The sequence below is a fragment of the Carassius gibelio genome, chromosome A13 (genome assembly GCF_023724105.1).
Source record: "Carassius gibelio isolate Cgi1373 ecotype wild population from Czech Republic chromosome A13, carGib1.2-hapl.c, whole genome shotgun sequence".
Lineage (NCBI taxonomy): Eukaryota > Metazoa > Chordata > Actinopteri > Cypriniformes > Cyprinidae > Carassius > Carassius gibelio.
In genome coordinates, this window is record NC_068383.1 from 20601795 (window position 1) to 20614521 (window position 12727).

Sequence of the window (12727 nt, forward strand, 5' to 3'; positions counted from 1 at the left end):
CTACTATATAACAGATGTGAAAGGAGTGGTTTGCCATAAAACAGAAGTAGAAAAGTATCTGGATGATGTGCTACTTCTGACAAAAAGTGCACACTTTGCTATCCCATCAGTAGTGTTGCTTTCGTCAACGAACCTTTATCACGTGACGAAAATGAGATGAGACACAATGTAAGTTCTGGTCATGTGACGATGACTATCATTAAATGTATAATGCAATATTGTTGACGAATAAAAACGAGACTAAATGTGGTTTACTAAATTCAAACTATGTTAAAATGTCGCTTCATTTTCATTGACCAAAATGAGACTGTGACGAGTGGGGCGGGACCGAGGGCCGTGGGAACAGAGCGAGGCCAGTGGAGTGATTGGGGATGAGCGACACCTTCTCGACCCACCAGTATCGAGTCACACGGAGGAGATGGAAGGATATAAAACAAAATTTGTACATTGTTACAGTGGTGCCGAAGGCCGGGAGAAGGAGGGACGCACTGCTGAAGATCCCTCGCCGCTGTGGTGAATCCGCGGTGCCATCGAGCTGGCGAGGAGTGTGCCGCCATGGACGCTCGAGGCGGTGGGCTGGAGTGAGTTGCCAGGGATGGGCGAGCTTGCTGCTGGCCGCCCGTGATGTGGAGGGGCGGCTGCCGTCCATGAGGGAGCGGAGGAGTCGGTGCCGTTCGCCAGGGGGCCGGAGCCTGCTGCCATCCGCCTGAACGGGGAGGAGCAGTGAACGGGGGACTCCTGCTGGCTGCCCAAAACTGGAGGAGCCGTCGCTGGAAGGAGCCTGTCCTACCCCCAGGTTCCCACAGGTTCACGTGAGCGGTCCCCCCGAAGGGAGGTGGGGGGGGGGGGGGGTAGAGCGCAGTCTCATGGGTACCCCCAGCCTGCGAGGGGCGATGGGGGTATGTGACGAGTGGGGCGGGGCCGAGAGCCGTGGGAACAGGAGCGAGGCCGGTGGAGTGATTGCAGATGAGCGACACCTGCGACACTCACCGGTCTCGAGTCCCACACATGAGATGGAAGGATATAAAACAGGAGCGACGACAGTGAAGGACGAGAGAGGACCAGGCCTGGACTTTAGTTTGTGTTTTGGTTTTGATTTGTGCCCGTGAGTCGTCCGTGAGGGACTGATGCGCTGTTTTGTCTTTATTTTTTATTATTCAAATCTTATTTGATTGTCCGCCGGTTCCTGCCTCCTTCTTCCTGATGATTATAGAGTTTGTACATTGTTACAGAGACAAAACAAAAAGTTATAACGTTATTTCGTATTGTTTAGTCATGTTATTATTATTATTTAGCAGTATTTCTCTTTCCTGTGTCTCATTTCAAGGGCTACATCAGGTCACACTGCGCAGCCGCAGGTGACGTCACTTCCTCAAGCCTCACTTGCGCATTATTTAGAGGCAGTTGTGGGAGGTAACGAATTACAACTATTCACGTTACTGTAATAAAGTAGTTTTTTCGGGTACTTGTACTTTTTGAGTTTATTATTAAAGCTGTACTTTTACTTGTACTTAAGTATAAATTAAGCAAAATAATCTACTTTGTTACGTTTAAATCAAAGTTTGTTACTGAGTATGCCCACAATTTGAATTGATATAAATTTTGCTTTCGTCTATACTGTACTACTAGGTACTTGTACTATATTTTCTGGGTTAAATAGAATTGCATTACTAAAAAGAGACTTAAATAATAATTTTCATTGACTAAAACTAGACTAAATGTCATCAGTTTTCATTGACTAAAATAATGGATAATTCTGACTAAAATGCTCAGACTTTTAGTTGACTGAAACTTGACTAGACTAAAAAAAAGTGTGACTAATAAAAACTAAAGTGACAGCTTCAAACAAAGACTAGACTAAAACTAAAATTAAAACCGCCAAAAACATCACTACCCAGGAGGCCATGGGAGAGGAGTTGTGTTGAAAGGTGAATGTAGTACATCCGGATTAAGTTCATACTACACACAATGCTTTAAAGTAACTTAAAAGTAGTAGTTAGTAAAGTAATGTAGTACTAATGTCCTCCAATAAGAACAATATTACATAAGTTACTGAGGGTGAGAAACATCTCTTTTACAGTTAACATAAGTTTACAACAGTTTCATGTTTTCTTTCTTTTTCTTTTATTATTTTAATATATTAATACGGATGTATTAATTTAGGTACTTTTCAGTCCCTTGACTAAGAACCACTGATAAGAGATAATAGATGTCCATAACATTTACTTGGTTCAGCTTATTTGGTTATGGCCATTATTGAAAGATGAAGCAGTTAAAACTGCATAGCTTCAGTCAGAAAAAGACCTCAAACATAAAAAATGCTCAAGAAGGAGCATCATCGCAACACTTGAGCTGACTATACATTTCCTAAACTTGACCTCTCCCCAAGGGCAAGACATTTAAAGCATCGAATACATCCCAAGTCTGTAATTCAAAGAAGATTCTGCTTTCCCAGAATGCAGCAGTCTGGAGCCCTGTGGTCATGCGTCTGTTATATTAACCTCTAATCTGCTCTCCCTCGAGATAGGCCAAAAAAATAGACCATGGCACACATGCACACACACTCTTTTGTGGAAATGAAAACCAAACATGGAAATGAGCAAACACTTTAATAGGTGCCTTCTTTCTTAGAATTCCCTTCGATTGAGAATCCCGGCAATAAAAATACAGACAGGAATTAGTGGTGCGGTGACAGTTACAGACAAATCATATGCCTGTTCTGTTATTACTTTAATAAAAGAAGGCTGGGGTAGGGTAGGTTTTACTTGATCAGCATACAGTCTGATTTAATACCACTGTAATCAGCAGAGCTAGGGACTCATGGACCGAGACCGAGGGTTTGACTGACCTTTTCTGCCGTGAGCTCTCGGATCACGCTCATCTGTCCACGGAACTTGAAGAGCAGGGCCTCAAGGGCCATGTACTTCTCTTTCCACTCCCCGTCTGTGCTTTTATCTCCGTCCGCCATGCCGTCACCCCTCAGGCCCTGCCACATCACATACACAACATGAGACCCACGCAGACGACACACAGAGCTCTTAGTATAGAAGACCAGTCAAGAAGATAAACTACTGAAGATAAGACATGAATCAGATGCAGGACTGGCTTGGTGATATAGCAAAGCAATTATATTTTGGCATTGTTCAGCCTCTTCAAGATATTTGATATGCATCTTGATATTTCTGTATTTTCTCTTAGGAACCATCATTTTGACCAACCAGCCACATTTTAACATTGAAAAGTAGATGTCAGTTGTTGTTTAACACTGAAAAATGTTGAAACAATACTTAATGCTTATATAAAAAAAACTTTACAAATTACTTACAAATTAATGTTTATTTCCTTATGTTGAAAAGACGCAAAAATAATAGTGCAGGATCATTGAATGTTGATCCCATTTGCAAAATCAGAACAGATACACATTCCGATGCTGTCTGCGCATTTAGATTCTAAACATTTAAATGCATGAACTAAACTGCAGTAAAAATCAATGTCAAAATTATTTAAGCATGCATTCACATAATTACATCTACATGCATTTTTACAGAAACATTGCAGTGTATGAAAAGTGTCAGACAAGAAATCATGTTTATATCACGTTTATGATGTTTTTTTTGTTTATGTCTTGTTGCTCCGGCTGGACAGGGAATCACAATATGTTAAGGGACATAACATTTCCATCACACGCTTGAGGTATTCAGCCAATCACAACGCGCGGGATAGCTGGCCAATCACAGCACACCTTGCTTTTCAAACCAATGAGCCTAGTAAAAATCGACGTGTTTCAGGAGGCGGGGCATAGAGGAGAAATAATAATTTACAGTATGTGGAAAATAATGTGTTTTTTGAGCTTAATCCGCATAAACACGTCACTACACCAAATGCACCAAATAATGTTCTTTTTAGCAGCATCATATAACCGCTTTAATACAGGTATATTGCAAGCTGTCGATATTAACGGAAATGTTCATAGATGTTTGACATCACAGATAAAAATTTGACTTTAATCCGTTGGAAAGAAACTGTGTTGGAGATAGAGGCATTGGTGATTTTTGGTCTCAGAGGGCCAAGCAGAGCCCTGAACAAACTGACCACCACTATAAAAACAAACCCTCCCAGCCAGCACTGATGCACCATCATCACACTTTTCCATCATTGAAGTCTGAATTATGACAAACATGTGTCAACTGGTATAAAGCAGATGGGAGAAAGCACAGCAGCACATTTCATTACAACTTCTCTACAACTCTTGGTTATAATAAGCTCTCATTATAGCATTGGCACGGGCACAAAGAGAGTGCAAACATGTGTTGAGCGCAATTAAGCTGTTCTGGTAAATAAGACTGAGGGTCTGAATCTTAACCAATGTGGATAAAAACATGTTTTACTGTGGAACAACCTCCTTATGAGGAACATTTAGGGAAAGTGAGCCAAAGCGGATAACAGGGCCAATAAATGTAGACACAATGGTTAGTACTTAGAGCAGAAGATAGGGAAAGTAATACTGCAGTATGATATTAAAATGCTCTCTTAATAACCATAAAATTTATAAATAATGTTTAGTTAAGAGGTCTCCAATATGGGACACGTATAACATGTACATTGTGAATTGTACAGTTGAAACCAGGTATGAATCTCCATCTCAGGACTAGAAGGTGATCTGTCAGTTTCATTACATAATACAGAGCAAACGTACAATGATTCAATATAACTATCTGCTTTACATACACATTTCAACCTAAAATACAGTATTTAGATTAAAATGGTCTATGGGTACATCTATACAGCAGCTAGTGACAGATTTGTGTTCATGAAAATGACTAGCATATACAGAACCAAACTGAATTTTTTTGTTATATCAAATCAGTTATTAATAGTGTATTTCAAACGTATTTAATAATAAGCCTTTCATTTTCAAAATCATTTTTGAAGTTATCAACAGGGTACATACTATCTATATGTCATTTTAGAATATGTTTTGATCTAATCACATAATGAAATGTATTACTTATTTATTAATTTATGACTTATCACTTATTAGAAGATTTAGAGACATAAACTTTATATTCAAGTAAGTTACTCTTTATATTCCCTTTGCCAAGAAACATAAACAATACATTTTTTGTTAATAGTTAAAGATTTTATCCTTACCCGGGAATCTGTGTTACAGTGCTGGAGATGCTAACCATAATAAAACTAATATTCCGTGCCGTCGTAGTCGTTTTACGCACTAATGACCTAATTATGAAATAAAGAGCGACCGTTTTCTAGCTCAAAGTTTTCTCTCCAGCAGCATCGTCCTGTAAAAGTAGGAGGGCCCGGGGGCGTGTTTTACGAGCACGTCAAACCATTGTAGGAGTGGTTAGGAGGGTATTTTTAATTAAAATGTGATGTCATGAATGGTTGACTTTACGTGGACCAATCACGCATCAGAAGGGTTGTGCCTGAACCAATCATATTTGTGCTGGGCGGGCTTCCACCGCGACTCCGGAATTGACGCGTCACACGTGTATGTCATGGTCTTGCTGTGGAAATACTTATTTCTCCTTGCAGCATTGAACTTTTTCAAAGCTTCCTGATTTGTTACAAAGTTGTGGCGGTATAGTTTTACTGTCTCAGAATGTTTTGAATGTGTTGGTAAACGGCGTGTTTGGTGTGGAGTAGAATGCAATTTAAATAGCTGCATTAAACAGTAACGTTAATGTGACTAACATTAGGTTGAGCCAGAGCTGCTATAACTTCCTCAAGTTGATCTTCTGCAGTTGTTGTATGATCGTTTGAAGTAATTAGACAATTAATTTATGACACACATCTGCATTTGTCGTCTTGTCTCGGATCAAATCATGGTTGTAAAGAAGAAAGCAATCAAGCAAGTGGAGGCTGTCGCATTGAATGATGTCAAGCTGGAGATCCTGACAGGTGAGTGACTGAAATCAACATTAGCGTTTCTTTTCACCAAACTGCCAGCTGAGAACCCACCTAAGAGAGCTGTGGCAAGGTTAAAAGTACACATTTGGAGATATTGACTTCTGTGTGTTTTGTTTACAAATATATGTATCTGTTTAACACACTGGCATCATCTTTTTCTTCTCCACTAGTGCACAAGGTAGTGGTCCAGATTGGCTGCAGGAGCAGACTGTTGGATGTCTCTCTGAGAGCCTGTCTGTCCTCTATGAGCACTGATCACTGCTCGCACTTAACAGAAAGCATTACTTCCTGTCTGGATAGCTTTAAGATAGGTATGTCTAAGTGATGTCATTTTATTAGAATGTATCATGATATCAGATACGAACTGTCTCAAAAGTTTGGAATCATTAAGTGTTTTTTTAAGTGATTTTTAATCAGCAAGGATGCATTAAAGGGGTCATATGATGCTTTTTTTGTTTTTTAATAATCATTTTGTGTATTTGGTGAAACAGACTATGCTGACATTCTTTGATGTTCAAAAAACACAATATTTTTCAAATACAGTACATTATTGCAGATCCTCTGTGCCCCGCCTCTCTCAAACACATCGAATTCTACAAAGTCCCTCCTTCTGACAACCGCAGTCTGCTCTGATTGGCCAACTGACCCAGTGGATTATAATTGGCCAAACACCACAAGCACTCGTTGAAAATATAACATCTCTTTCCATATTCATGGGCTTCATCTTTCAAAATAAATATAAAGACCATTAATAACATCCTTAATTTTACTATCAATTCAAGCTCGTAAGAGGAACAGAGTCATGTGACAGACACAGTGATGAATCGTGTGTGTTTGCAGTACACAAGTAACGGACGGTGAACACAGCTGACTCCACTGTGTGACCGTCTCTCTCTCTCTCTCTCTCTCTCTCTCTCTCTCTCTCTCTCTCACTGACACACACACATACGTGACACGCAAAACTCTGCATTTGAACATGTAATAGCAAATACTTGCGCTAAAAACTAATAGCAACACATACTTACAGTAGCTGATGCAAAAGTGTCAGATTGTTGTAGCAAAGTCAGAATGACCTCCTCTCCTAGGTTAATAAAACGGTCATCCATAAAATGTGTTTCTGTTCTGTTGTAAGTAATTTTAAAGATTCCTAAATACATCTACTTTCAGAAGGCCAAATAAAGTGCTTTTGGTTTCTCCTAGATACACACAGCATCTCCCTGATGCTTACTGAAACTTCTTTCTTTGTGTGAACATTTGGGCGACATTATGCAAATATTTCCACATAGTTAAAGTGACGTGACATGACCCATTCTCAGAATTCGTGCTCTGCATTTATCCAAAGTGCACACAAACAGCAGTGAACACACACACACAACCAGAGCAGTGGGCATCATTTATGGGGGTTCAATGCCTTGCTCAAGGGCACCTCAGTCGTGGTATTGCCGGCCCGAGACTCGAACCCACAACCCTAGTGTTAGGAGTCAAACTCTCTAAACACTGGGCCACAACTTCCCCACATAGTGGAGAACACATAGTGACATAGACATGTGGAGGCGTGTTTAAACGAGGTGTTTTAGGGGGGCTTGGCAGAGACCATATCTCTTTGGATTTGAGACTTTAGTCTTTGCAACTTTACAGATCTTCTTCATGCACCAAGAGCTTGTAACACTCCAAAGAGAAAGAAGAAATTGAAATCGCGTCATATGATCTCTTTAATTGAAAGTGACACTAAATGCATTTGTAATTACAAAAGATTTCTATTTTAAACAAACGTTGTACTTTAAAACCTTCTATTTTTCTATATTTTAAGAATCCTGAAAAAAGATGACCATTTCCAGAAAATAATTAGGCAACACAAGTAGATGCCTAAGAAATGTTTATTAAGCATCCAATCAGCATATCAGAATGATTTCTGAATGATCATGTGACACTGAAGACTGGAGTAATGACGCTTCACCATCACATAATAAATGAAACTTTTAAAACGAATTAAAGTAGAAAATGTATTGTTATTAATTTTTTAAATAATAATAATATTTCATAATAATACTTTTTTTTTTTTACACTCACGGGGCACTTTATAAGGTACACCAGTTCAATTGCTTGGTAACACAAACTGCTAATCAGCCAATCACATGGCTGCAACTCAATACATTAAGGCATCTAGATGTGGTGAAGATGACTTGCTGAATTTCAAACCAAGCATCAGAATGGTCAAGAAAGGAGATTTAAGTTACTTTGAACACGGAGTGGTTGTTGGTGCCAGACGGGCTGGTCTGAGTATTTCAAAATTGCTGATCTACTGGGATTTTCACACACAACCATCTCTAGGGTTTACAGAAAATGGTCTGACAAAGAGAAAATGTCCAGAAGTACTGTTAAGTGGGAAATGATTAGGTTGAGGGTCTTCTGCAGTGTTGGGTGGATGCAGGCAGCTGAGACAGAGCTGCACAGGCCTGTATGAGAGCAGCAGGCCTCAGCTTTGGCTCTGGCTGTGCTCCGCTGGAGAGGAGGAACTCTGTCCACAGGCTGAGAAACTGCTGCTGCTCATACCTGAAGTGCTCCTGTCTCTAGATACAAGGTACTGAATACCAAACACATTTACACAAAAGACATGCGAAACTTGAACCTTAAACATTTTTTTGTTCAATTTTATATGCAAACTTTTTTAAAAGTTTGGAACCGGTAAGATTATAAAAGTTTTTTAAAATAAGTCTCTTGTGCTCACCAGGGCTGCATTTATTTGATAAAAAATACAGTAATATCGTGAAATTTTATTACAATTTAACAGCTGTTTTCTATTTTAATATATTTTAAAATGTGTGATGCAAAGCTGTATTTTAAGCATCATTACTCCTGTCTTCAGTGTCACATGATCCTTCAGACATCGTTATGGTATGCTGGAATTTTTTTTTGTTATTATTATAAATCATCAACTGTTGAAAAGAGTTGTGCTGCTTTATTTATTTTTTTTAAATGATATTCTTTGAAGAAATGGTTCAAAAGAACAGCATTTTTAACCTTTGTAGTATTATAAATATCTTAAATCATCCTCACTGACAATTGAAAGTTGAAAATATTCAAAGAATTTAGAAAAATGATAAGAAACAGTAGTGTTTTGATGGTAGTGTATATTTGTCATTCTTTTGTGCTGAGTTTTTCACAATAAAAATTAAACTGTCTATTCTTTCTTTTGGGAGACAATAACTTTATGCTCTTTCCACTTTTTAACTTTGCAGATGGTTTACATTCACCTACAGCTACATTACTGCATGGAAGGCAGGGTTTCTTTAGCCCCTTTAAGTACTGGGGGTGCAGATTTACTCTGAGATAAACTCCACAGATAGGAGATTCACTGGTTACGAATCTTTGCATGAGTGATGTAACATTTTTACATTTGAAGCTAAATGGGTGGTGCATACTGTATCTAAACCAAAATGCCACCTGGAAAATAGAACTAAAGGAGTGAATTTAGAAATCTAAACAAATGCCAAGAAGAGTGCTCTGATTACTCGAACACTGAGTGATGTGTTAAATACAGGAGACGCACATGAAACAATAGACCATAAGATTACCGAAGATAAATGTGTTTTTCCCATCAGCAGGAGTTCTGTTGGTTGGGATGAATCCATCAGTAATTTTCCGCTCATTATTTTTTTTTTCTTCATGTTTTGATAATAACGAAATGGTACTACAGAGTTCAGTGGGGACATAAAAAAATAAAAAATCAAGCTAATAGGAAAACTTATTTACTCTCTAGTTTGCTCTTGTAAACTATTCTAACTCAAACTTTTCAACTTGTAGTTTTTAAGGGGTCATATGACGTTGCTAAAAGGAACATTATTTTGTGTAATGCAATGTTTTAATGCGGTTTAAGGTTAAAAAAAAAAAAACCTTGTTCTCCAGGTGTCTGATGGATCTGCACCTGCTGGGGCTGATAGCTGAGCATTACACCTTTAACATGAGTATTAGCCAGCCTTTACTCCTAAACACTGGAAAACACTAGCCTGATAATGAGTTTTTTAATATATTTTTCTTTGCACAAGGATGACTCTTCGAGTGGAAATAACAAGTGAGACTTTTGTGGTTGTTTTAATTCTATACATTGATCTAAATTAGACCCGTGTATGTATGTATCTAATTTCGAGAGTGTGCTTGTAATGGTGCAGTGGCTGAAGGAAGAGGTCGTGTCCTTTGCATCACTGCAGTCCTGCAGCAGTTCAACACTGGGTACATCCACACACACTCAAGATTTTATTACAGAGGTATTGGTGTTCATTTAGTGTGGTTGATATATTTCTGTGTGTTGGGATCACTTGTGCTGCTGTCTGAGTGGAGGGCTGTTGTGTCAAAGCTCATAGGCCTGTGCTACAGGATGTCTGATGCTGGGTCACCTGTGGTTCAAAGTTCATTCCCATTGATACGGAGTCTGGTAAATGTCCTAATCAGTCGCTAGCATGTCTAGCTATGCACTTGTAGACTTGTACCCAAGGTAGCCTCTTATCTGCCGTGGTAATGGATGGTACGTAAAGTGTGATTGTAGAAATGTGTCAACCAATTCCTACGCTGTAAAAAAAAAAAAAAAAAAAAATGAATGTGTTGGTATTATATATATATATTATATATATAATTAGTATAGGTTGTGATAATGTGCTGATGAGAGGAATGTGTTAAAAAGCATGTAGTAATACTAAAAATATAGATCAGGACGTGTCCCACGCAAGTTAAGGTGTGGAAGAACGTCTTGGTGTTGTTGACCACAATGCTGTGTTTTATGTTCAGTTGTCCAGCAATATCACAACTTGCCATATTAATATATAATTCAGATGATGTAAAAGTCACAGGAGTATTTTACATCAACTTCAAACATGGATCATTCAGTCAGAATTTAGAGTCAGAACTGTCCATTTTCTAAAATTAGTCTTTAGGTTATGTTGGTTTATGTCTTATCAGTTTCTAAGTAAAAAGAGAAAATCAGATTGGATGCGAATTACATTTTATTATTAAAATCTAAAATGTTAATATTTTAGTTTCTTTATACAGTATGTAATTTTTTTTTTTTTTTTTTAAGTGCCGGATATTTTAAGGTTATATTTCAGTAATTTAAAGCTACAAGATATTAATGTTTGCAGTCCTCAAGCTTTTATTTTGGTGCAGTATTGGTGAAATGATGTAGTCTTTGGTCCACAATTTTTACAAATGTGAAAATAAAGTGAACTTTAGTACATGTGTTCCGTTATTCATGTTAAATGTTAAACAAAAAAAAAAAAGTTCACTTTTACTAGAACAAAACCATGGTTCATCACACTAAAACACACCATATAGTTCTTGATTTCATTCATACCCTTTAAACTGCTAATCACACTGAGCTAAATTATGATTGTAGCTTTATTTTAATTCAGTGTGCTGACATTTTGTATTGTTTTGTTTGGGACTTTTTGTTTTATGAAGGTCACTTTAAATGCAATGCTAGCTATGCAATTATCCGTATTGACAAATCAGCCTTTGTCAAAGTAATTTCCAACCCAGAATGCTATTAAACGCAATATGTAATTTGAACTATCCATAGTTTCTAATCGTATTAAATTTCAGTGCCACATCGTGCCTGCAGGAGTTGGGACTCAGACAGTATGTTGTCCTGCTTTACATTAGCATGTTTGTAATTACAAATACATATTTTCTTCTCTCCACAGAGACCTCTGCTGGCCTCCGGAGAGTCCTGCAGGAGATTCAACCTCGCTACACAAATGACTTTTTCCACTAGAGCCAGAGAGCTGGACCTCGTGGAAGTAAGCCGTGACAGTGAGCAGAAAGAGCCAGAGAATGCAGTTTATAAACCACAATCCTGTAATAGCGGTGAAAGCACAGTTGCCCACTAGTATTTTAGATACAGAATAGATAGTTTCACCACCTTATTGTCCTTTACAGTAGTATCTGTCTCAAGATTTCACACATTCAGGCACTTCACCAATACTTTAGCATGATGTCTTTAGTAATTGCACTCATATTCTAAACCTTACACTTTTAGTGGACCCAGAATTGATCTGAAAGGATTGCTGTAATACATGTTATGTCCACGAGAGGCCGACATTTGATCAGTGTTTTCTGAGTTGCTTTGGAAGAGTGTGTTTATGTTGTCTAGGTGGCCGTGATGGACAGGCCAATCGAGTCACCGCTCAGAAGTTGCTGGAGGGCCATGAACGATGTGTTCATGTTGCTGGGGCATCTGTGTCTTTCACACACGCTGACGACAAAGGACCAGGTCAGACACAGACACACACTCCACAGGTGTCACCTGAGCTAGCATTCATTGTCTGACACACACGCACGCACTCATCTCAAAGATAAAACCCTTATGAAGGAAGCCACCGAGCATCCCTGAAGCAGATCTCTCGGTTACATAAGATATAATGGAGAACTGTACCTCATAAGGTTGAGTGGAGACTTTTTCCAGTAAGCTGATCTTTTTGAGCTCCGGGCCGAGAGATGAGACATCACGACAATTGCTAATACAGACTTAAATACGGTCTAGAGAACAGCCCTCGAAGAGGCGTCAGGAAATGTGATCACGGTGAATACAACATCATCTGCCATAAAACTGAGCCTGGCGGCCATTAAACAGAAAATATCAGACATATTTCCAGTACAGACACAAAGACCGTTCTAAACCCTAGAGAGTAAGCTTCCTTCTAAGATAGCACCCTGTCGAAAATATGCCTTAAAGCTTGAAAGTAAGGAAATAATGATAATCATAATAACTGAAGAATGTTGGTAGCCAGAGGCTTCCATTGTATTTTTT

The 12727-nt window shown here is 38.6% G+C and overlaps 1 protein-coding gene across 1 annotated transcript in view; it reads right to left on the minus strand.

Annotated features, from left to right (window-relative positions):
* plekhh2 (pleckstrin homology domain containing, family H (with MyTH4 domain) member 2) overlaps positions 1–5300 on the minus strand; it is a 32261-nt gene extending 26961 nt beyond the window's left edge. The window contains exons 1-2 of the mRNA XM_052613644.1: positions 5152–5300; positions 2849–2986 (exon numbers count right to left, since the gene is read on the minus strand). Of these exons, the coding sequence (XP_052469604.1) occupies positions 2849–2968 (120 nt within the window). The 5' untranslated portion in view covers positions 2969–2986; positions 5152–5300. The remainder of the gene's footprint in view (positions 1–2848; positions 2987–5151) is intronic.
* Positions 5301–12727: the final 7427 nt, after the last annotated feature.